Source organism: Drosophila nasuta, chromosome 2R, assembly GCF_023558535.2.
Source record: "Drosophila nasuta strain 15112-1781.00 chromosome 2R, ASM2355853v1, whole genome shotgun sequence".
In the NCBI taxonomy this organism is placed as follows: domain Eukaryota; kingdom Metazoa; phylum Arthropoda; class Insecta; order Diptera; family Drosophilidae; genus Drosophila; species Drosophila nasuta.
In genome coordinates, this window is record NC_083456.1 from 33,296,920 (window position 1) to 33,317,617 (window position 20,698).

Here is a 20,698-nt window from a genome sequence, read left to right on the forward strand (position 1 = left end):
CTTGCGCGGCAGTGATTGAAACTTGCGAGTGTGACCTCAGTTGCCTTTGACAATATACTATTTTACGACAAAATATATACCGCTTGCATGTTCAATTCATACAATGCGTGTAAAATTAAAGCATTTGTTTACAGATTTAATTGTAATTATCTTGGAGACTATCTAGGCTATTTTCTGTTTAATATATTTATTCTCCACAAAACCAATTCGAGTAAAATCTTACGACAGCAACAACATACTATGGCAGTTATTAAAATCTGTGTTGTTAAACGTAGCGTTGCCAGACCCAACATTTTAAAAGCACCCAATACATCACCTTGATTTTAATTAATTATTGAAATGCATGTTAAATTTTTCTACATTGCGTATACTACAGTTACAATTGTTAATAATAAATAATGAATAATAACCAAATGATGCGATCTATTAGCTACATAACTTTGCATGGAAACGCTGTTTTCTCCCAATTCCAAATTGACGCCAGTATTTTTAGGAGCCGTGGATTCAAATGTGTATAGAGCGCGAAATCCATTGGCCACAAATCGATCATTGGAATGGAATGTAACACGAAAGAATCGTCTGTCAGAGCGCACTTCGAAGTCAGGCAGTTTGCCGCAATGTCGGCTGTACTTGCGATCCGTGCTCATGAAATTGGAGAATTCCACATAGTCACTGGCTGTTTGGTGGTCGCAGCTAAGAAATTAAAGAGTTGTGCTATTACTATACTTAAAAGTATATACTTAAAGTTAAGAAACCTACGTGCCAATTCCTTCGACGTCGAAGAAAGTAAAACGCAGAACTATGCGTTCGTCGGCACCGTAGAATAAATAATTGCAAACAACATTCTCCAGATAGTAACCAGGGAAGTTGGGAGAGTGGAATAAGCCGGTAATCCGATCACTGCTGTTGTAGACAAAGGTGCACTCGTTTCCTTGCTGAACCCCCGATGTTATGCCAAAGTCTGATACAAGATTTGTAGGATTTTAAATTATTTCAATACAAATTTAATTATCGATAACTATTTAATTGAATAACTGCTCAAACTTTGTTTGATAATCGATATAGTAAGCCAAGTGCGATGTCGATAGATTACTTGACAAGTGCATGAAATCATACGCGGAAAAAGGTGTTGTATATATTTTCACTTACTTGTAAGGAACTTGTATTCTGCACGAAATCCGTAGTACTGCACTTTATTCGTCATCTTTGGCGGATATTTTCCCACAAACTGCAGCTGCAGTCGTTGGTCGCTAGACATTAATGGCTTAGGTAGAAAGGCGCCGCAGAAGAGTTCTTGGGTATCGTATTTACCCCGCACTTCCGTAAGAAGATGCAGTGCATCCTGCTCTACACAGCGAGTGGAATTCTCATTTTCAGTTGGTATGTTGAAATCATGAAATCGAATTTGAATCCGTTCAGGTTGTTGCGCCTCAAATTCGTAACGACATTGCACGACAACCGATGAATCGATACCCTTGCCTATCGATGCACCGATAAACGAACCCAACAGCTGATTAGTCTCAAAAATGCCCGATTTGTTGACGCGCGAATCAAAAAACATGTTTGCAGTGCTCTGTTAAAAAAATCGAATAAAAGTGGATTCAAAATAATTAAATGATTCAATCGCTGATCGCGAGTCGAGTGAGGCATATTCGAATAATTTGGAGCAGAATAATGAGCAGCAAACGGGGGGACGCAACAGCAGCAGAATGACGACAACAAACTGGACACGTTCAGACATGTCTGTGATGAAATTGCAGCCGAGTCAAGTTACCTTCGCAAAGTAGAGAAACTAGAACAATTCTTTAAGCGTGGGACCAGTGGGAAAGGCTTTGTTGGCGACACGCTGCAATGGGTGCAGTTCCTTATTCCAGGAGCCGCACAACGGGTCTACAATCTGCAGAACAAGGCGCTGATTAAATTGTTTGCCAGGATTCTACATGTGGATCAGCAGGACATGCAGATGGATCTGGAGCAGGGTAAGCTGCAGGGATTGTCCATAGCTATAGCGAGGCTAAACAGTTTCTTTTGTCAGATGGCGACATTTCCGAGACTCTGCGCAAGCATTTCGCCACTTCCCGTAAGCTGAAGCCTCAAGCTGAGAGCAAACTCTATTTGCATGAAGTGGAGCAACTTCTAGGGGAGCTGGAGAAGCGCACCAAGGAGGACGAACAAGTGGAGGTCCTGCGGGATCTGTGCAAGCAGGCCACAGACTTGGATCTGCGCACCTTCATCCGCCTGATCAAGCAAGATCTGCGCATCAATGCTCGTGCCCGGCACATCCTGGACGCCTTTGGACCTCAGGCCTATCCGGCCTATCAGTCATCCCGCGATCTCACAGCCATCGTCAACACCTTTGCTGGTAAAGCAACGACAGCAACAAAGAAAGTCAAGTCTACTAGTGGCATTCAGGTGATGACGCCAGTGTCTCCAATGCTGGCCAATGCCTGCAAGTCTGTGGAGGAGGCGTTCAAGAAGAATCCCTCGGGATTGTACAGCGAAATCAAGTACGATGGCGAGAGAGTGCAGATTCACAAGCAGGGCGCCGAGTTCAAGTTCTTCAGTCGCAATCTGAAGCCAGTGATGGATCACAAGATCAAACTGCTCAAGGATTACATACCACGCGCCTTTCCCAGTGCCGATGATATGATCCTTGACTCGGAGATCATTCTGGTGGACACCGAAACGGGCGCCTTGCTGCCCTTTGGCACTCTGGGTGCCCACAAGAAGCACACGTTTGCCAATGCCTCGGTGTGCCTCTTTGTTTTCGACTGTCTGCTCTACGATGGCGATGATCTCACCCAGCTGTAAGTGCGAAACTCATGATATTTTTAGGCAGTTGTATAAAAAAGGAAATTAATGAAATAGGCTAAAGTAAGCAGAGAGATTGAATGTTAAGGAACAGGATTGTTTTAGAATTTGGCCACATTCCCTTAAGCATGTTTTAAATATTACGTTCTGCTTATTCTCTCCCTAGATCATTCTGCAAACGTCGTGAGATTCTCGAGCAGAACATTCAACCCATTAAATCGCATGTCCAGTTATCAGAGTCACAGTTTCTCAAGACCCAACGGGAGTTGGCTTTAATGACAGCCAAAGTGCTGCAGGCCAATTTGGAAGGCGTCGTGCTGAAGAGTCCCTCTGGCACCTATCAGCCAGGCAAGCGCAACTGGCTCAAGGTGAAGAAGGATTATCTTTTTGGCGGCAAGATGGCAGATACGGCTGACTTGGTTGTGCTGGGCGCCTGGTATGGCTCAGGGAAGAAGGGCGGCGTATTAAGCATCTTTCTCATGGGTTGCTACGATGCCCGCGACAAGCTCTGGAAGACTGTCACCAAGGTGCACTCTGGTCTCGATGATGCAACCAATGATGAAATTCACGAATCGTTAATGAAGCTAACGGATCGAGCGCATTCTAACAAAATTCCCACTTGGCTCCATTGCAAGAAGGCTTTGATTCCCGATGTGCTGGCCAAGACGCCGGAAAAGATGCCCGTCTGGGAGATCACGGGCGCCGAGTTCACGCAGTCAGAGGCACACACAGCTGGCGGCATCTCCATTCGCTTTCCACGCATCACTCGATTGCGCAGCGACAAGACAGCAAAGGAGGCTAATGATCTGGAACATCTGGAAAACCTATATGCAGCCTCCAAGCAGAATGTCAACGTGGATTTGCTGCTGGCTAACTGTGAGCAGAGCGACCAAAATGAATTGAAGACGAAATTGAAGCTGGAGAAGACGCCGCAAAAGGGCAAAGCAAGCAACGTGGCTCAAACCAGCAGCAGAAAGAAAAAGTCGCCAATTAATGAATCTGGTGACGAATCCAAGGCACCATCGACAAGTCACAGCTCCCGGAAAAAGCCCAAACTTGAAGATCCCGTCTCAGCATCTCAAGCAAAACTTAAAGATTTCTTCAAGCCCAAAGAAGCAGCTGCAGCTGTGAAGAAGGAAATCTTAGAGGAATCAACCGTTGTCAAGGGCGAGAAAAGTAATTTATTCAGTGGTCTAGTTGCTCATTTTGTGGCCGATGCTGCAGAGTCCAAGCAAATGGATGAATTTGTGCGTCACGGTGGCACATTAACCAATGATGCACAGAAGGCGACATTAGCATTTCATGACTGCAGCAAGGACATCGATTTGCCGCTATTGAGGTGCGTTTATAAATTATTCACTTTAACAATTTTATGTAGTGTTAGTTTCCCCTCTGCAGGCCCCTCTACCGTCGCAGCTGTCGTCACCTCAGCGTCAAATGGATGCAAGCTTCACTGGAAGCCAAGACCCTACAGCCTTATCCCCTCTACGCCTTGCAGTTGAAGCTCTAGTCTAGTCAAGAATTGTAAATAGATAAATAATCATTTATTGTAAATGGTTATTTAACTATTAATTTAGGTTGATATGCTTGGAATATCTATGATGGCCATTGGCCTAATTGTAAATAATATTGGCAACTGATTGCAGTGATAATTTACTTATTAACGTTTTTGCAAAAAATTATACCCAAAATTATATATAAAAGTAATATTTTACTTCTATTAAAAGTGGCTTTTGGCAATTATTACTAATTTATTTTCATTTGAAATAGTTGTTTTAAATTGTTAAATAAAATTTTAATATTCTGAGTTTTTGCGAATATTATTAATATTTTATTTCCATTAAATAGATGTTTAATATTTATTTATTTATTGTTAAATATTACTTGTATTTCGTTAAATATATATATTATTTCTATAAGTAATCTTATAATCGTATTCAAACATTATCACACACACATGAAACACTCGACGATCTGTCAGTGTGTGTATTTTGTTTGTTTTCGAGCGCTTATGAAATTGAGAAAGCGCAAAGCTCGTGGGAACGAAAAGCTTGAACTGTAAAAGCTCTCTGCGAAAGTTTGCCGGTCGAACATAAAATACAAAACGAGCGTGAGAAGTTCAAGTTTTACACAGTCCGGTTTCTGCTTGCGCAGTTCGCATTGTTTGCCGCTTTTTTTATATTAATTAATAATGTTGCTAGAATTTCTGGCTCTCTTCGTTGTTGCTTTGGTGCTAGCTTATCGCTGGTCAACCGCTAGCTTTAATTTCTTCAAGCAGCGAGGAATTCCCTACAACAAGCCCTATCCACTTGTGGGCAGCAATGGAAAAATTATCTTCGGAAAACAATCCAACTTTAATCTGATCATCGATTTGTACAATGAAGGCAAGGGCAAGTGAGTACACCTACACAACAGTTATTTGTAAAGTTACAATTTTATATAAGAGTTTGTCGCTTAATGAATTCGTCAAATAATCAAACTTGATGTGAATATGCTATTTACAGCGACTGAAAAAAGCGCTCTCTATAAAAGCGTAGATCCGGTGTTAACTAATAGAATTCTCACTTTTTATAGGGTCTTTGGCATCTTTGAACAAATGTCGCCTGTTTTAATGATACGCGATCCGGAACTTATCAAGCAGATAACCGTGAAGGATTTCGATCACTTTATTAACCATCGCAGCTTTTTTGGCACAGATGGAGAAGCACCCCATGACATAGATCATCTGTTCTTCAGCTCACTATTCACCATGCGCGATGCACGCTGGAGGGACATGAGAACCACTTTGTCACCCGCTTTCACGGGCAGCAAAATGCGTTACATGTTCCAGCTAATGAATGTGGTGGCCAAGGAGGCGGTGGATTACCTCAAGCGTGATCCATTACCCGAGGCAGGCCTGGAGCTGGATATGAAGGATTACTCGCTGCGATTCACCAACGATGTGATTGCCTCGACGGCCTTTGGCCTGGAAGTGAACTCCTTTAAAGATCGGGAGAATACCTTCTACATTATGGGCAAGAACCTGACAACTTTTACTTTCCTGCAAGGCTTGAAGTTTGTGATCTTCAGAACTGCGCACTCGCTGTTCAAGGTAATCACGGCGAAACTTTCGGCAATCTGTTTTTAATGTGAAATTTTTTTCAGCTACTGAAGTTGCCGCTCTTTGATAGGGTGAGCTCCAAGTACTTGATGGACATCGTTTTAGATACTATGAAATACCGCAAGGAACACAACATTGTGCGTCCAGACATGATTCACTTGCTGATGGAGTCGCGAGGCATGATTCCCTCCGAGAAATCCAATGTGAACACGGATCGTGATTGGGATGACTATGAACTGGCTGCCCAATGCTTTGTGTTCTTTTTTGCTGGCTTGGAGATGTCCTCCAAGCTCATGTGCTTCACTGGCCAGGAGCTGATGGAAAACGTTGATGTACAAGATAAATTGTATGCTGAGATTGCCGAAGTCGACAGCCAGTTGGAGGGCGGTCAGGTGACCTACGATGTTCTTATGGGCATGAAGTACTTGGATCAGGTGGTGAACGAGGTGCTACGCAAGTGGCCGCCATCTCTGTCCGTGGATCGTGAGTGCAACAAGGACATTTACTATGAGGCCGATGGTAAAATTATTAAGATCAAAAAGGGCGACTGTATCTTCCTGCCTAACTGTGCCCTGCACTACGATCCCAAGTACTTTGAGAATCCCACAAAGTTCGACCCGGAGCGTTTTAGCGATGAGAACAAACATAAGATTAATCCCTTCACATACTTTCCCTTTGGTCTGGGCAAACGAAGCTGCATTGGTGAGTTGACAAAAGTATGTTTCATTAGCTCATATTTAATTCACTAATCTTTATCCGCAGGCTCACGATTTGCTCTACTCAAGGCCAAGGCCCTCATCTACTATATGCTGCGGGACTTCCGCATTGAGCCTGCTTCTAAAAGCACCATTCCCTTGGATCTTATGTCCGCTGGCTTGCAGGTGAAGCCGAAAGACGGATTTTGGATTCAGCTCGTTCCACGTGACTAACTTGAGATTGAGAGTAACGAATTCAGTATTATGCAAACTTGAATATGATTTATTGAATGATCTATGACTCTGATACCTGAGAGAAATGTACTGCATTTAAAACTGCATAGCTTTATTGTGATATAGTTCTTTAAACGCTTATTAAATTTTATACGTAAAGTAGCTTAAAGTGTTTCCATTTCGTCTGCCAAATGCACTTTGCAATTAGGGGGTTAATTAATTATACATATGTACATTTCCTAGCTTCAATCAGACAGATTTGTCATTCACTTCGCATACACAGCAATTCGCACTGTTGTTTCAATTATGCAACTGCTTGCAATGAGGGCAAAGGTGTTTGTTCTAGCTAAAATACATGGAAGTCAATTGAATAAAATGGAATAGTAATTCGCTGGCTATAAATACGGTGGTCAGGTTCTTGGCTGCTTTTAGTTAAGACACGACTGTCCTTCCGGTTGTTCGTTCTCGGAGTTATCATTAGTGAACTGTGTAATAATTGATCGAGTGTGTGTGTGAACAAGGATACGATTCGTTATGACCTCTGCAATACAATCCTTCTACAAGAACAAGACCATTCTGATTACAGGTGGCAGTGGATTTTTGGGAAAAGGTTAAGCAAAGATTCAATACGAAGTGATTTTAATTTTAATGTTGGATGGAAATTCAATTTACTTAAAAGACATTTGTTTGGAATTATTTCGAATTTACAATTAAAATTTCATGGATATATGATACTCATAAAAAAAATATTCTCTCGCAGTGACCATTGAGAAGCTTCTCCGCTCGACGGAAGTGAAGCGGATCTATGTGTTGATCAGGACGAAGAAGGGTCAAGAGCCTCAGGAACGCATTGCAGGCTGGAAGGATGAACCTGTAAGTTTAATATCTATGCGATATTAAGTGCCAAGAAGCTAAAAATATGTGAAAGTTCTTTAGTGTTCTGCTCGAATCCAAGCCGGATATAATGAAGAAACTGGTGCCCATAGCAGGAGACATTGCTACACAAGATATGGGCATCAGTCTTTCGGATAGGGAACTTCTCATGAAGGAGGTCCAAGTGGTGTTCAATGGAGCAGCAACTACTCGCTTCACGGAGCGACTGCACGTGGCTTTGGACACCAACACGCGGCCAACTCGGACATTGTTGCAGCTGGCCAGGGAAATGAGTCGCCTGGAGGCTTTTATTCATGTTTCCACAGCCTACTGTAACTGCATTAGCTTTCACATCGAGGAACGCTTTTACCCCGAACACTTGAATTGTAATGCCGATCAGGCCTTGGGACTGCGAGAGGTTCTGGGAGATAAGTTGACAAGTGAAGCTGCACCCGTCCTGATGGACAAGTTTCCCAACACTTATACTTTTACGAAAGCGCTGTCGGAGCAAATTATTGAGCGCGAGTCGGGCGATCTGCCCGTGGCTGTCTTTCGACCGGGTATCGGTAAGTGGTTTCTTAATGTTGACTGTTGAACTTCCTATTTCCAAATAAGAAAAACGTGTTTCACTGTTAATATTTGGTCTATCAAGTTTGTCGAACGAAGAAATTTAATTTTAGGAATTTCCTGTTCCTTAAGTCTCAGTAATTATTTGAAATATTTTGATCTGTGTAAACTACTTATTCTAATCCCTTTCATTTTTTTCGTGTAGATTTGTTGAGTAATTGAACCAACACTTTATTAGGAAAACCATTCAGTCCAAACTTCAAACTCATATGATCACGACATAATTAGACCTTTCCATTAAAAAAATCTCTAAAAGTACTATTTAAATAAATACGATATATTAATATCAATTGCACTTTCCCATTTATTCAGTTGTTAACACCTATAAGGAACCTGTTGAGGGTTGGATAATGAATCCGTATGGTGGCCCACTGCTGCACCACGCTGCTGCTCTGGGTACTGTGCGTACCGCACTACTAAACCCTGTTAGTAACGCCAATATCCTGCCCGTCGACTACTCCGTCAACATGATGCTTGCTCTTGGCTGGCACACGGCAGCAGAGGCCGCTGCTCGAAAGAAGAATACGATTGCTGCTCCCCCACCGCCCATCTACAACTACGTGGCCAGTGAAAGCAATAAGCTGATGTGGGGGGAGTACATGAAGAAAGTGTTGGCGCTTGGAAATGAGTTTCCGCTGGAGGGCATAAAGTGGTTTCCCTTCTTGATCTGTACCGCAAATATTTGGATGTTCCGACTGCTCGGCTTCTTCTTTCATTATGTGCCCGGCTTCTTTATGGACCTCGTTTTACAATTCAGGGGCCAGAAGCCGTTTATCGTTAAGCTGTACCAGAAGAATCACAGGCAAATGGAGGTTCTGTCACATTTCGGCAATAATATCTGGAGATTTACGACGGCCAATACAAATCAACTGTGGAACATTATGTCATCAGTGGATCGGGAGGTATTCGTGTTCGACATGGTCACGATGAACTGGAAGGATTTCTTGATCAAAACCACATCAGGCATGCGAGTCTATATGGCCAAACAACCAATCACCCCAGAATCTATAGCACGAGGTCGCAAGGCTCGATCACGGTAAGTTAAAGGCAGATTTATCTCGATGACTTAATATTAATTTGATTATCGCAGCTTCTTCATTCTACATAATCTGGTGAAGTACAGCTTTTCTATGTTGATCGCCTTCGTATTGTGGAAGCTGTTTCGCTGCCTGCTTAATGTCTAGTTCACTTTTAGTCAATGGAATACTTAACATTAAACAACATATCATCTGAATTTCGTATACTTAATATTTGCATTGACACTTGGATTGTGTGAGTGCTTGCAGTGGGGGCGAAGTCTTTGTTCTCGCTACATATTATGAGAGCGAATTCAATAAAACGTTATAATTAATCGCTTGCTATAAATACGGTGTTCAGGTTTTTTGTCTGCTTTTAGTCTAGCGGTTAAGTTAACACGCGTCTGTCGTACGAGTTGTTCGCTCTCGGAGTTGTCATTTGTGATCAAGTGTGTGTGTGAACAAGGATACGATTCGTTATGACCTCTGCAATACAATCCTTCTACAAGAACAAGACTATTCTGATTACAGGTGGCAGTGGATTTTTGGGAAAAGGTAGAGCAATTTAATAAAAGGAATCAATACTTAAGAAGTGATTTGAATTTTAATTCTTGGATGGAAATTTTATGAAGGATATGACATAATCCTCATAGTGTTGCTTGTTTTGTATGAAGATACATATATTGAAAGAGTGCGCAAAGCAATTTAAAGACCTTTGTTTTATCATGGATATTTTTTGATTTTGTCTTAAATTTAAAATTTCTTGCTTTACATAACATATGCAAAGAAGTTTATACACAGTCGTAAGTCATTTTATCTCTACTGACATCGAAAATGAATTGCTGAGAAGTAACTACTTCAGTTTATATTGATAATTTTATAAAGATAAATTTATCAAGGGAATAAAAGTATTGGACAGTATGAGAATATTTTTAATTAAGCTATTTACGCTTAAAAATGCATTTGTTAAAATAAGTGATATGCAAGAGAGCGTCATTCATTTAACTTAGAACAGGTAGACAATTGAATGGCAAAAGTCATTTAATTGCTTGCTATAAATACGGTGTTCAGGTTTTTGTCTGCTTTTAGTCTAGCGGTTAAGTTAACACGCGTCTGTCGTACGAGTTGTTCGCTCTCGGAGTTGTCATTTGTGATCAAGTGTGTGTGTGAACAAGGATACGATTCGTTATGACCTCTGCAATACAATCCTTCTACAAGAACAAGACTATTCTGATTACAGGTGGCAGTGGATTTTTGGGAAAAGGTAGAGCAATTTAATAAAAGGAATCAATACTTAAGAAGTGATTTGAATTTTAATTCTTGGATGGAAATTTTATGAAGGATATGACATAATCCTCATAGTGTTGCTTGTTTTGTATGAAGATACATATATTGAAAGAGTGCGCAAAGCAATTTAAAGACCTTTGTTTTATCATGGATATTTTTTGATTTTGTCTTAAATTTAAAATTTCTTGCTTTACATAACATATGCAAAGAAGTTTATACACAGTCGTAAGTCATTTTATCTCTACTGACATCGAAAATGAATTGCTGAGAAGTAACTACTTCAGTTTATATTGATAATTTTATAAAGATAAATTTTTCAAGGGAATAAAAGTATTGGACAGTATGAGAATATTTTTAATTAAGCTATTTATGCTTAAAAATGCATTTATTAAAATAAGTGATATGCAAGAGAGCGTCATTCATTTAACTTAGAACAGGTAGACAATTCAATGGCAAAAGTCATTTAATTGCTAATTCGTTAGAATATATTATATTATTATTGATGGTGTCCATATTGAGATTTCGACAAAATTGTATACTTGTATTTGCTACGTACATACATATATGTACTAAATAAGTATACGGTGCGTATACGTCATACACACAGTATGTAGCTATTTTGGGCAATGCTCAAACGACACTTGCTTGAAATCGACGAAATGCAAACGAGAACGAAAGAATATAACATGAATTAAATCTTATGCATATTTAAGAAATATTCGGCAAGCTCTTTTGAGCTGTTTTCAGTTTCATTTGAAATGTTGACCTCAACAAATTAATACCCCAAATTGGGACTAATTGCCTCAGACTGCGGATAACCTGAATGCCAAAAATGGCATCAAACAAGACTCACTTTTTAAACCAGACCAAATGGGGAGCTATTGTAGTATTCGAATATGTAAATGCACCTGTCTGAAAAGTGTACAAATGGAAGCTGAGGTAATAATCTACTCTATCTCGCAGTGACCATTGAGAAGCTGCTCCGCGCGACGGAAGTGAAGCGGATCTATGTCTTGATCAGGCCAAAGAAGGGTCAAGAGATACAGGAACGCATTGCAGGCTGGAAAGATGAAACTGTAAGTTTAATATCGAGGCGATATTAGGTACAAAAGAAGCTTAATATTTGTGACAGGTCTTTAGAGTTCTGCTTGAATCCAAGCCTGATGCCTTAAAGAAACTGGTTCCCATAGCAGGAGACATCCTAGAACTGGATTTGGGCATCAGCCAGGCGGACAGGGAACTGCTCACAAGGGAGGTCGAAGTGGTGTTCCACGGAGCGGCAACTACTCGCTTCACGGAGCCACTGCACGTGGCTTTGAAGACCAACACTCGACCAACTCTGGTATTGTTGCAATTGGCCAGGGAAATGAGTCGCCTGGAGGCTTTCATTTATGTGTCCACCGCCTACGGCAACTGCATTAGCTTTCACATCGAGGAACGCTACTACCCTGAGCACTTAAAGTGTAATGCCGATCAGGCCTTGAGCCTGCAAGAGGTTCTGGGAGATAAGTTGACAAATGAGGCTGCATCCGTCTTGATGGGCAAGTTTCCCAACACTTACACGTTTACCAAAGCGCTGTCGGAGCAGACTCTCGAGCACGAGTCGGGCGATCTGCCCGTGGCTATCTTTCGACCGGGTATCGGTAAGTAATCTCTCAATTTCCTAAATATAATATCATTTAATATCATTTGCAATGTTTCACTTTAATCTTACAACAAAGTATTTTAATACTTATACCCGCTACCAATAGGGTAGAAGGGTATTATAACTTTGTGCCGACAGGAAATGTATGTAACAGGTATAAGGAGGCATCTCCGGCGTCAACAGCCGAGACGATGTAGCCATGTCTGTCTGTGTGTCTGTCCGTCTGTCCGTATGAACACCTAGATCTCAGAGACTATAAGAGATAGAGCTATAATTTTTTTCGACAGCATTTGTTCCGCCCCCGCAAATAAAAAAAATCGAATAACAAGCGTAATTTTAAAGCTAGAGCTACGAAAATATACAATAACAACAATGGTATTTGTGATTCCTGAAAATTTGGTTGCGATCAGATAAAAATTGTCGAAGTTATTAACTAAATACTTTTGTATGGGCAAAAACGCCTACTTACTAGGGGTCTTAGTTGCTTTGGCCGACAATCTGGTATATTGTGCCGTCTATGGTATATTTTGAATGCGGTACTATATCGATACACCACATATGCCATTTGGTATATTTTTAGTATTTTTGCAGTATATTGGTATATTTTTTATTTGGTATATTTTGAGATTAATACCGCAAAATATATTGCTTTTACTCAAAATGGGTAGCGGGTATCTCACAGTACACTCGACTGTAGCTTTCTTACTTGTTTTATATTAACTAACTTTTCGACTTTTTCAGTTGTTAGCACCTACAAAGAACCTATTGAGGGATGGGTGGCGAGTCCGGTTGGTTGCACAATGCTGCTCTTCGCTGTTGCAATGGGTGCTGTGCGCACCGCAATGGTAGACATTTATAGTAACGCCAATATCGTGCCCGTCGACTACTGCGTCAACCTGATGCTTGCTATTGGCTGGCACACGGCAGAAGAGGCCGCAGTTCGAAAGAAGAATGCAATTGCTGCTCCCCCACCGCCCATCTACAATCATGTGCCCAGTGAAAGCAATAAGCTATTGTGGGGGGAGTACAGAGATAACTCGGAGGCTCTTGGGGATGTTTTTCCTCTGGAGGAAATGAAGTGGTTACCCTTCTTGCACTGCACGACAAACCCTTGGGTGTTCCGATTGCTCGCGTTCTTCTATCATTATCTGCCTGCCTTCTTTGTAGACCTCGTCTTGAAACTCAGGGGCCAGAAGCCGCAAATCGTTAAGCTGTACCAGAAGATCCACACGCAGATAGAGGTGATGACATGGTTCTGCATCAATAACTGGAGTTTTTCGACGCACAACGTCGACCAATTGTGGAACATCATGTCACCGGAAGATCGAAATGTATTCGAGTTCGACATGGCGTCGGTGAACTGGAAAGATTTCTTCTACAAGTCCATAAGCGGCATGCGAGCCTATATAGCGAAGGAAGGAAACACTCCGGAATCTATAAAGCGGGGTCGCATTCTTAGAGCGCGGTAAGTAAAGAACGTATTTATCTGACATGACATGATATTAATTTGATGCTCGCAGCTTCCTCATTCTACATCGCCTGCTGCAGTGCATCATTTGTCTGTTTGCCGGCTTGCTGCTGTGGAAACTGCTGCGTTGTGTGCTTAATTTCTAGTTTGCCTCTAATCATATTATTTGCAATGTAATAATAAACACTTAACAACACTTTAGCTGCAACTCACTGCCTGTGCTGGTAGCGAGTCCTGCGCAGCACAAGGACGACGTAGCCTGCCAAATGGCCACCAAGTAGAGCACTAAAAACACCGAGGAGCGCAACATTTGAACGCGTCGCCAACTGGCAATCAACTAAGCAATGAATAAGCAACGAGACTAAAGACAGTCGACGCACACATATTTTGCTCTCTCGTTGCCTTCGTCCTTGATTGGTCACATCCGCTGTTCGCTTTCCTTTTCAGACTTCCCCCAGACGGAAGCTGTCAATTCGCGGCGCAGAAGTTTGCCGCCATTTGCTGGCGATTAGCATAATTCGATTGGGTCGATCGATTGGGATTGTCTCGCTATCTGAATCTACCATAAGGCTAATTTATGGGGCGCCAACTTACGATTCGAGCGTCCCTTCGCATCTTGCGTATCCTGCAAACTGTTTTCCTTAGCGGGCGCTGAAAGCGGCGGCTTCAAGGCGACACTGGCTGCCTCCAAAATGGGTGCCACCAAACGCTGCTCGTCGGCCACGAATTTGTACTTGCCACGAAACCCTTTTGCAGTGCGATTTGAGCTGGCATTGAACTCCAGCAGCAGATCAGGCCCGCTGCTAAGGATGCGACGTGTGGGGCAAGGTGAGCACAGCACATCGATGACGGCATTCATGTGAGCTGACTCCGCATCAAAGATGGTCACTGCATCCAACTGACAGCCACCATGAGTCACCGGCGGCAGCTGCAACTCCTCGAACTGCAGCTCGACGCGGCTGTCGGGTCTGCCAATGAATTTGTAGGCGCATTTGATGTGCGCTGGATAGTGGGCGGGGAAGCGGGGCGAGTGGAAGTGGCCCTGACCCAGCTGGCCATCTGCTGAGGTGCTGGCAAAGAAATAATAATCGCAGAAGCTGTGTGGCACCAGGCGACCCTCAGTTCTGAAGGATTCTAGAGAGAGTTTCAAGTAGGTTTAGTAAGTTGGAGATAGAAGAAGATGGATTAGGCTTACCTTGTTTGAGGAACCGATAGCTGGCTGTCAGATTCAATGGCCAGTTGGTCAACTTGGCTGGCGGCTGTTGAAAACTTAAGCGAAGTCCCAGCAGCCTCCCGGCGGTATAAATAGGCGTGGCATTGCGATCGCTGTGCTGGCACCAAGTATACGACGCCAGCGTCGAGTTCTCGATGACGGGCTCCCGAAGATACGGAAAGACCTCGACGGTGTCCAAGCAGCTGTCACCAAAAAATATATGCAGTATATGCATTGAGAAAGATAGAGAGAGAATGAAATGGCCGAAAGACAAAATGGCCGAATCACAATTCTAATGATGTCGAAAATTTATTGGCCGATACATTTGGGGCTGGTCGCTTGGCCGCCTCGTTGGTCAGACTATAAATAGTCTGGTGCCCCTCTTCCTCTCCCTCTTCACAGCAGACAAGGTGAATCGCATTGCTTTACTGCTTGGTTCTTCATCATTTATTTTGATAAAAGTCTAACAAAAGTTGGCGTTAAGGTTAACAAAATTCGAGCAGGAGTGTCTAATAAATTTTGTGAATTTTAATCATTTGTATGTAGGCGAAGCTGATTATCATTGAAATGTATTTCTAAACGAAATATGGGGTTAGAACCTGTATAAGAAGTGCCACCAAATATGACAGCTATTGTGTTAGCTAAACAAACATGCAATGAATTTAACAAATTAATAACAAAAATAAAATATGATGAGTAGGCGAATTAAAGTCGAAAGCACAAGGAAAGATCGAAACACTTCGGGAAATCAGGATTACTGCCAACTAAAGTAATTTTAATCTAATCAATAATTAGGGCTCTAACAACTATTGCAATAGAAACTTGACATGATTCGATTTAGGCTTGAGTTGCTTGCTGGTTGCTTTCTTTCCACTTTCTCTAGGGATTCTTGCGTTTACGCATTCCCCCGAGCATGCGACAGAAGGCGGGATAGTCGATCATGGGAGGCTCCTCCAGTGTTTTGGGCTTAGCCATGGGAGCATGACTGAGCGCCTCCTTTGCCTCGCTGTCAGTCATTTTGTCACCATAGTTAACGAGTTCCTCGTAGATTCTGTTTGGTAAAAATGACAACAGTTGTAACTGCATTCGCAGAGAAGCTCAAGCAAAGCACACACTTTCTCTCGTCGATCTTGCCCGTGCCGTGATCGTCCCACTTGCTCCAGGCTTCAAGTAGCACTTCCTCCGGATCGAGTTCCAAGGTGCGACGACACATTAGCTGCACAAATGCCTCATAGTCCAGGGGCTCCTGGGCCTCCTGCATCATCTGCTCGAGTAGCTGCTCGTTGGGTTCGTTGCCCAGAGCCATGTACGTGAACCGCAGGTCATCTTTCGAGATCAGTCCATCGCAGTCCGTGTCGAAGAGTGTGAAAACCTATTCAATGAAGTCCTTTGAAGATGCCTCCACTAGAAGAGTTTGCACACTAAACTCACTTCCTTCAGCTCCGCCAGCTTGGCAATGTCCAAATCCTGTGCCGAAACTTGATCGTCTGCGCTCATCTGCTCCGGAAGTTTGTAGTATCCCGTGCTCTCTGGCAATTTAAGTCGAGGATTGAAGATTTCATTGATCACGGCCATGGCTTCCGACTCCGTTTCCGGCTGCGTCGAAGGCTGCGACGTTTGCGATGCTTTCCTGGCTGAGCTGGCACGACGACGCCGCTTGAGTCATATAGAGAGACACGATTGGGTTACTTTAAGGTGCAGCTGAAGATGCTGCTTTGCACTCACGCGTTCCAGATCCTCCAACGACACCGTAGGATCCATAGACATTTTGAGGGATGCACTAAATTAAACACTGGGCTATTCACTTAGTATTTCACCAGCGGAAGGCACAAACACTTTTCACCACTGCGGCCAACGTTGTGGCACAACGCTCTGCCCAAGCTCCACTGAAACCAGCGGCGCCTTTGGCCAACAATTTTATTGACAAATCGATTTTGATATCTTTGCATTTGCGTTGCTTTTTTGCGCTGCTTATTTTAAAATTGTAGAACTGCTGCACAATTTACATAAATTGACACAAATTTGCAAATTTGCGGGCGCGTCTTCTATTGATATAAATAGCCCCAAACGGACCCCCCAAAAAAAGCCGAGAGTCGACCATCTTTGGCCTTCACGAGGTATTTTAATTACATTCGCATTGCAGTCGCACGATTTCGATTTCCTCGACGGATTTTGACGGCTGTCGCGCAGCTGCTGCCAACCTGCTGCAGATCCAGATCTGCGTTCGATTTGGATGCAGATACGGACTACGGACTACGGCGATTAGAATCGTACGCAACCCACGCAGCGGGCAGCAAGTGGCAGAGGCATGTTGCAAGACCGGAAGCGTTGCTACTCACCCGGGGCGCAGTTGCAGCTGCTGCAAATGGAAGACGACCAGCTCGTCGCTTGTGCCCCCAATGAAGATCATCAGGCAGTTGTTTTTCGCGCCCACCGTGTGGCTGGCATTAATGGCAAGGTTGCCCCACTGTGTGGCATTCCGCTCGTTGGCATGCAGGCAGGAGCAATCTGCGGCAGATGATATTATTTTTGTTCACACTTGCAGTTCATCTGCTTACCCAGAAAGAGCTGCGCCTGCTTGCTGTTAATCACTTGCTGGCCATGGCTCAGTTCTGTTGATGACCAGCTCAACAGGAACACGATGGGTAACCAAACGGCCGCCATCTCCAGCGGCCAAACTTAAACTGCGCGGCAATCTGACGAACTCTCGAGCATCGCGATGTCCTGCCACATATCCCTGCCAAAGCCCCTACACCCCTACGCCTCCTTGGCTCCAGCTTACTGTGTGCTTTAAAAATAGCCAGGTGCCACCCCATGAAGGGACTCGGCTTCTGGCCATATAAAAAGCGTCCTTTTTTCGTGTCATTAAATTAAGTTGAGGTTTTTATGAAGCTATCAGGTACCAGCTACCCAACATCCTTCTGCCCTTCCTCTGTCCCCGTTTTTTTGCCACCACAGGTGTCGCCATCATCATCCGTTAGTTTCTGTCAACGCCCAAGCCCGAGGCAGCAACAACAGCAGCCACAGTGGGGCACAAACTGTGACTTTGGCAAGCTATTTTTAAGTGGATTTCATCTGTCTATTGACACAGGTAAAAGGGGATGAGGACTTGGCTAGTTATCACCACCGAATCATAGCTGACAGTTCAATTAAGATGGGCCGAAAATATCTCTAGCAACTAATCAACTCTCGAGTAGCACCAAATGCCCTAAGGTTGCTTATAATGATAACAACAAATATTTATTGAATACAATATTAAATTTTTGAAGACGCCTTAAGCTACTCAAAAGTTGGACAAGAGATTCAGTTTACAGTTTAAATGTTTACAAAATGAATATCAGAATTTCTTTCAATTAATACGGTGATTAATACAAAATAAATAAAGTATAAGAGAATGGCATCAATATTTAATTTATTTATTTAAATTTGGGGTAACTAATATATTATATAACAAAACAATATCCATAAAGACGAAAATCAACGAGATGTTTTTGACAACGATAGCTATTTATTAAAGAAAACTCAAAACAAATATTCATTATACAACTTCAGGTGCTGGGAGTCGAGAGATTCATTTTGGCCTTGAACATATCGGCCAGCAGAATGGCCTTGCTGCCGTTTAGTTCCTCGTAGTCGTAGGGCGTCATGTGCTCCTTGCAGCGTTCCAGCCAGGCACGAACATGTTTATAGGGTTTCAGCTCAAGGCCAAAGGCCTCTAGTTGTGACACTGTGACCAACAAAGTAAGATCAGCAATGGTAAAGTGATCAGCGGCAGCAAATTCGCGACCTTCCAAAATGACATTCAACCAACCAACAGCTTCAGTTAGCCGGGCTCGCTTGCCCTCATCGAGAGGAGCGCCAATAAACATGGTTGGGAACTGGCAAAAACGAAGCACTTAATAATTAGATTATACTGGATACATGTAAATATGTCTACTCACATAGTAATCGGTGAGGCGCTGGTATAAAGTTCCTAGATCAAACTGTAGTCGCTGATCAACCAAGGCGCGAACTCGAATGTCGGTTGGATAGAGCTCATCACTTTTGCCATAGGCCGCCACCAAGTACGAGAGAATAGCGCGACTGCAAATCAAGAATTAGTTGAGAGGCAGGGAAGATTAGAAGTCTATATTACCTTTCCCAGAGCACGAGACCCTCGTCGTTCATGGTGGGCAGACAATGTTGCGGGTTCATGGCCACAAATTCCGGCTTAAGCTGCTCCCCCTCCAGAATGTTGACAATCTTCAGCTCGAACTCCAGTCCGAGCATCTTGGCCAGCAACAGAATGCTCCGGCAGGGAGGACTCGGGGGCAGATAGTAGAGAACAGGCGCGGTCATCTTGCCCCCGCTAACAAGAAGGCAATAGACAAACTCGGTTACAATGCGTTCGGTTTGGTTCATCAGTTATTGTGCAACTAAAGAGGCTACGAACTTGGTTTTGGCTGGGGAAATTAATCAGTCACCGTGTGTGGAAATGGAGAAAATCAATTCATCGATTTTACATGACTTATTCAAGTTAATTGTAACCAAAATTACAGTGTAGTTTGCCTTAAAAGAACAGCCTAGTGCCTGATATCAGATGTGAATAATCATGATAAATATATGTAAATTTCCCCTTCCCAATTCTGTCACGTTGTTCTGCACAGTCTGGGTCAGTTTGCTATTTGCAGTCACACGATTGATTTGAGCTAATTGAATCTAACACAAAAATGCGAATTAATTAAAAGCAATACTGCGCCTTAATATCTAAAGAAAAAAAACAAATAATACTGCCTAGATTAAAGTTTATTTCAATGTGCAATTTTAAAGGGTATCTGTTAGTTGTCAATACTGCAATCACTTCCTCACAGACTGCAACTAATTGCAAGCATTTTGCCTTACTTATTTATCCATTATTAATATGGGAATGCGCCACCCTCTCCCCCTTTGCTCTTTCTCCTTTTAAGGGGCATACTCACACAATTCTATGCACCAGCTTGTGTTGCACAACGGCCACGGAGTCGATGTCTATGCAGTTCCCCAGTGTGCCTGCGAGTGTCGAGCTCAACTGTCGCCGCGACGGAGCAAAGCGCCAAGCTTCTTCCAGCAGTTTGTTAGACTGTTTGTCCACTAGTGGTGCGACACCTCGTTATCTTCCTGGATGCTTGTCCTGCTCTTGAAGCTGCTGCGATGATATAATCTCGTTGTTAACTTGTCAGCGCGACTGTCCGTCGTTGTATCCGCTGCCAGTTTGAGTTTTTAGAACATGTCATCAATGAGGGGGGCCCCACTGGCTGGGCTTGACACCTTTCGTCCTGTGTTGTCCTGACTTGGCTTGGCTTCGGTTGGCGCTTTCATTTGGTTTCATTTTCGTTATCGTTTTCGTTTTGTTTTGCTATTTTCGTTTAGTTTTCATGGCGAACGTTACCTGGACAACCAAAAGCGTCGCGTCGCGTCGCGTCTCAACTCGTCTGGTCGCCTCGTCTGATGTGTGTTCACCTGTGTTGTGTTCTGTTGTGTGGGAGTTGTGGGCGCTGGAGGGGCGCAGGTGTTGCGGGGGTGCCTTTGAAACTCGGTCAGGAATTCACGTTCGTGTTTTTTGTGTCTAAAATTAAGCCACTACATAATTTGTTGTAGCTACGTGTTTTATTTGTTATTGATTGCCCGAAAACCCCTTCCAGTCGAGTGCCCACTTTACAATCGGGTGGGGAATAGGAGTCTAGGAGGAGACACGCTATTCCAGAGGCAAA

General features: G+C 43.1%; 7 protein-coding genes across 8 annotated transcripts; 3 read left to right on the top strand and 4 right to left on the bottom strand.

The window, feature by feature from the left end:
* Positions 1 to 317: 317 nt before the first annotated feature.
* On the bottom strand, positions 318 to 1,561 carry LOC132787855 (suppressor of lurcher protein 1-like). The gene is made up of 3 exons (XM_060795189.1): positions 1,150 to 1,561; positions 760 to 961; positions 318 to 693 (listed from the first exon to the last, which is right to left on the bottom strand). Exons 1-3 carry the CDS (start codon positions 1,559 to 1,561, stop codon positions 357 to 359), a joined length of 951 nt encoding a protein of 316 aa, XP_060651172.1. The 3' UTR covers positions 318 to 356.
* A 281-nt stretch (positions 1,562 to 1,842) lies between these two features.
* LOC132787852 (DNA ligase 3) lies at positions 1,843 to 4,514 on the top strand. The gene is made up of 4 exons (XM_060795186.1): positions 1,843 to 1,979; positions 2,036 to 2,807; positions 2,978 to 4,150; positions 4,210 to 4,514. Exons 1-4 carry the CDS (start codon positions 1,958 to 1,960, stop codon positions 4,319 to 4,321), a joined length of 2,079 nt encoding a protein of 692 aa, XP_060651169.1. The 5' UTR covers positions 1,843 to 1,957; the 3' UTR covers positions 4,322 to 4,514.
* Positions 4,515 to 4,943: 429 nt separating this feature from the next.
* LOC132787853 (probable cytochrome P450 9f2) lies at positions 4,944 to 6,985 on the top strand. Its single transcript, XM_060795187.1, has 4 exons — positions 4,944 to 5,205; positions 5,386 to 5,902; positions 5,956 to 6,613; positions 6,674 to 6,985. Exons 1-4 carry the CDS (start codon positions 5,003 to 5,005, stop codon positions 6,838 to 6,840), a joined length of 1,545 nt encoding a protein of 514 aa, XP_060651170.1. The 5' UTR covers positions 4,944 to 5,002; the 3' UTR covers positions 6,841 to 6,985.
* Positions 6,986 to 7,268: 283 nt separating this feature from the next.
* LOC132785237 (uncharacterized) lies at positions 7,269 to 15,697 on the top strand. The gene is made up of 9 exons (XM_060791231.1): positions 7,269 to 7,450; positions 7,601 to 7,713; positions 7,769 to 8,279; positions 8,653 to 9,376; positions 10,526 to 10,620; positions 11,607 to 11,719; positions 11,776 to 12,286; positions 13,030 to 13,753; positions 13,809 to 15,697. Exons 1-9 carry the CDS (start codon positions 7,375 to 7,377, stop codon positions 13,900 to 13,902), a joined length of 2,961 nt encoding a protein of 986 aa, XP_060647214.1. The 5' UTR covers positions 7,269 to 7,374; the 3' UTR covers positions 13,903 to 15,697.
* LOC132787854 (uncharacterized) lies at positions 14,316 to 17,666 on the bottom strand. The gene is made up of 4 exons (XM_060795188.1): positions 17,528 to 17,666; positions 17,309 to 17,477; positions 14,952 to 15,172; positions 14,316 to 14,890 (listed from the first exon to the last, which is right to left on the bottom strand). Exons 1-4 carry the CDS (start codon positions 17,631 to 17,633, stop codon positions 14,316 to 14,318), a joined length of 1,071 nt encoding a protein of 356 aa, XP_060651171.1. The 5' UTR covers positions 17,634 to 17,666.
* On the bottom strand, positions 15,790 to 16,845 carry LOC132787859 (calmodulin). The gene is made up of 4 exons (XM_060795193.1): positions 16,695 to 16,845; positions 16,401 to 16,625; positions 16,085 to 16,341; positions 15,790 to 16,020 (listed from the first exon to the last, which is right to left on the bottom strand). Exons 1-4 carry the CDS (start codon positions 16,734 to 16,736, stop codon positions 15,849 to 15,851), a joined length of 696 nt encoding a protein of 231 aa, XP_060651176.1. The 5' UTR covers positions 16,737 to 16,845; the 3' UTR covers positions 15,790 to 15,848.
* A 754-nt stretch (positions 17,667 to 18,420) lies between the features above and the next one.
* LOC132787858 (glutathione S-transferase D7) lies at positions 18,421 to 20,053 on the bottom strand. 2 transcript variants are annotated; one of them, XM_060795192.1, is made up of 4 exons: positions 19,928 to 20,053; positions 19,105 to 19,317; positions 18,911 to 19,052; positions 18,423 to 18,847 (listed from the first exon to the last, which is right to left on the bottom strand). In XM_060795192.1, the coding sequence occupies exons 2-4, from the start codon at positions 19,305 to 19,307 to the stop codon at positions 18,518 to 18,520; spliced, it is 675 nt and encodes a 224-aa protein (XP_060651175.1). In that variant the 5' UTR covers positions 19,308 to 19,317; positions 19,928 to 20,053; the 3' UTR covers positions 18,423 to 18,517. The 2 variants fall into 2 exon arrangements, with proteins under 2 accessions (XP_060651174.1, XP_060651175.1); XM_060795191.1 differs by lacking the exon at positions 19,928 to 20,053 and having other exon boundaries at positions 18,421 to 18,847; positions 19,105 to 19,539.
* Between the last annotated feature and the right edge of the window lie 645 nt (positions 20,054 to 20,698).

Bases quoted from the DNA above. Each gene is read 5' to 3' on its own strand.
- LOC132787855 (XM_060795189.1), bottom strand. From the start codon at position 1,561: ATGTTTTTTGATTCGCGCGTCAACAAATCGGGCATTTTTGAGACTAAT. The intron at 962-1,149 runs GTAAGTGAAAAT...ATCTTGTATCAG, and splicing joins AGAATACAAGTTCCTTACAA to ACTTTGGCATAACATCGGGG. The intron at 694-759 runs GTAGGTTTCTTA...TTAATTTCTTAG, and splicing joins GACGTCGAAGGAATTGGCAC to CTGCGACCACCAAACAGCCA.
- LOC132787852 (XM_060795186.1), top strand. From the start codon at position 1,958: ATGCAGATGGATCTGGAGCAGG. The intron at 1,980-2,035 runs GTAAGCTGCAGG...TTCTTTTGTCAG, and splicing joins GCAGATGGATCTGGAGCAGG to ATGGCGACATTTCCGAGACT. The intron at 4,151-4,209 runs GTGCGTTTATAA...TCCCCTCTGCAG, and splicing joins ATCGATTTGCCGCTATTGAG to GCCCCTCTACCGTCGCAGCT.
- LOC132787853 (XM_060795187.1), top strand. From the start codon at position 5,003: ATGTTGCTAGAATTTCTGGCTCTCTTCGTTGTTGCTTTGGTGCTAGCT. The intron at 5,903-5,955 runs GTAATCACGGCG...AATTTTTTTCAG, and splicing joins CTGCGCACTCGCTGTTCAAG to CTACTGAAGTTGCCGCTCTT. The intron at 6,614-6,673 runs GTGAGTTGACAA...CTTTATCCGCAG, and splicing joins GGGCAAACGAAGCTGCATTG to GCTCACGATTTGCTCTACTC.
- LOC132785237 (XM_060791231.1), top strand. From the start codon at position 7,375: ATGACCTCTGCAATACAATCCTTCTACAAGAACAAGACCATTCTGATT. The intron at 11,720-11,775 runs GTAAGTTTAATA...TATTTGTGACAG, and splicing joins CAGGCTGGAAAGATGAAACT to GTCTTTAGAGTTCTGCTTGA. The intron at 13,754-13,808 runs GTAAGTAAAGAA...TGATGCTCGCAG, and splicing joins GGTCGCATTCTTAGAGCGCG to CTTCCTCATTCTACATCGCC.
- LOC132787859 (XM_060795193.1), bottom strand. From the start codon at position 16,736: ATGTCTATGGATCCTACGGTGTCGTTGGAGGATCTGGAACGC. The intron at 16,342-16,400 runs GTGAGTTTAGTG...TTCATTGAATAG, and splicing joins AGCTGGCGGAGCTGAAGGAA to GTTTTCACACTCTTCGACAC. The intron at 16,021-16,084 runs GTGTGTGCTTTG...TTTACCAAACAG, and splicing joins GGCAAGATCGACGAGAGAAA to AATCTACGAGGAACTCGTTA.
- LOC132787854 (XM_060795188.1), bottom strand. From the start codon at position 17,633: ATGGCGGCCGTTTGGTTACCCATCGTGTTCCTGTTGAGCTGGTCATCA. The intron at 17,478-17,527 runs GTAAGCAGATGA...CATCTGCCGCAG, and splicing joins GCAGGCGCAGCTCTTTCTGG to ATTGCTCCTGCCTGCATGCC. The intron at 14,891-14,951 runs GTAAGCCTAATC...AACTCTCTCTAG, and splicing joins CTATCGGTTCCTCAAACAAG to AATCCTTCAGAACTGAGGGT.
- LOC132787858 (XM_060795191.1), bottom strand. From the start codon at position 19,370: ATGAACCAAACCGAACGCATTGTAACCGAGTTTGTCTATTGCCTTCTT. The intron at 19,053-19,104 runs GTAATATAGACT...CTTGATTTGCAG, and splicing joins GGTCTCGTGCTCTGGGAAAG to TCGCGCTATTCTCTCGTACT. The intron at 18,848-18,910 runs GTGAGTAGACAT...CGTTTTTGCCAG, and splicing joins AGCGCCTCACCGATTACTAT to TTCCCAACCATGTTTATTGG.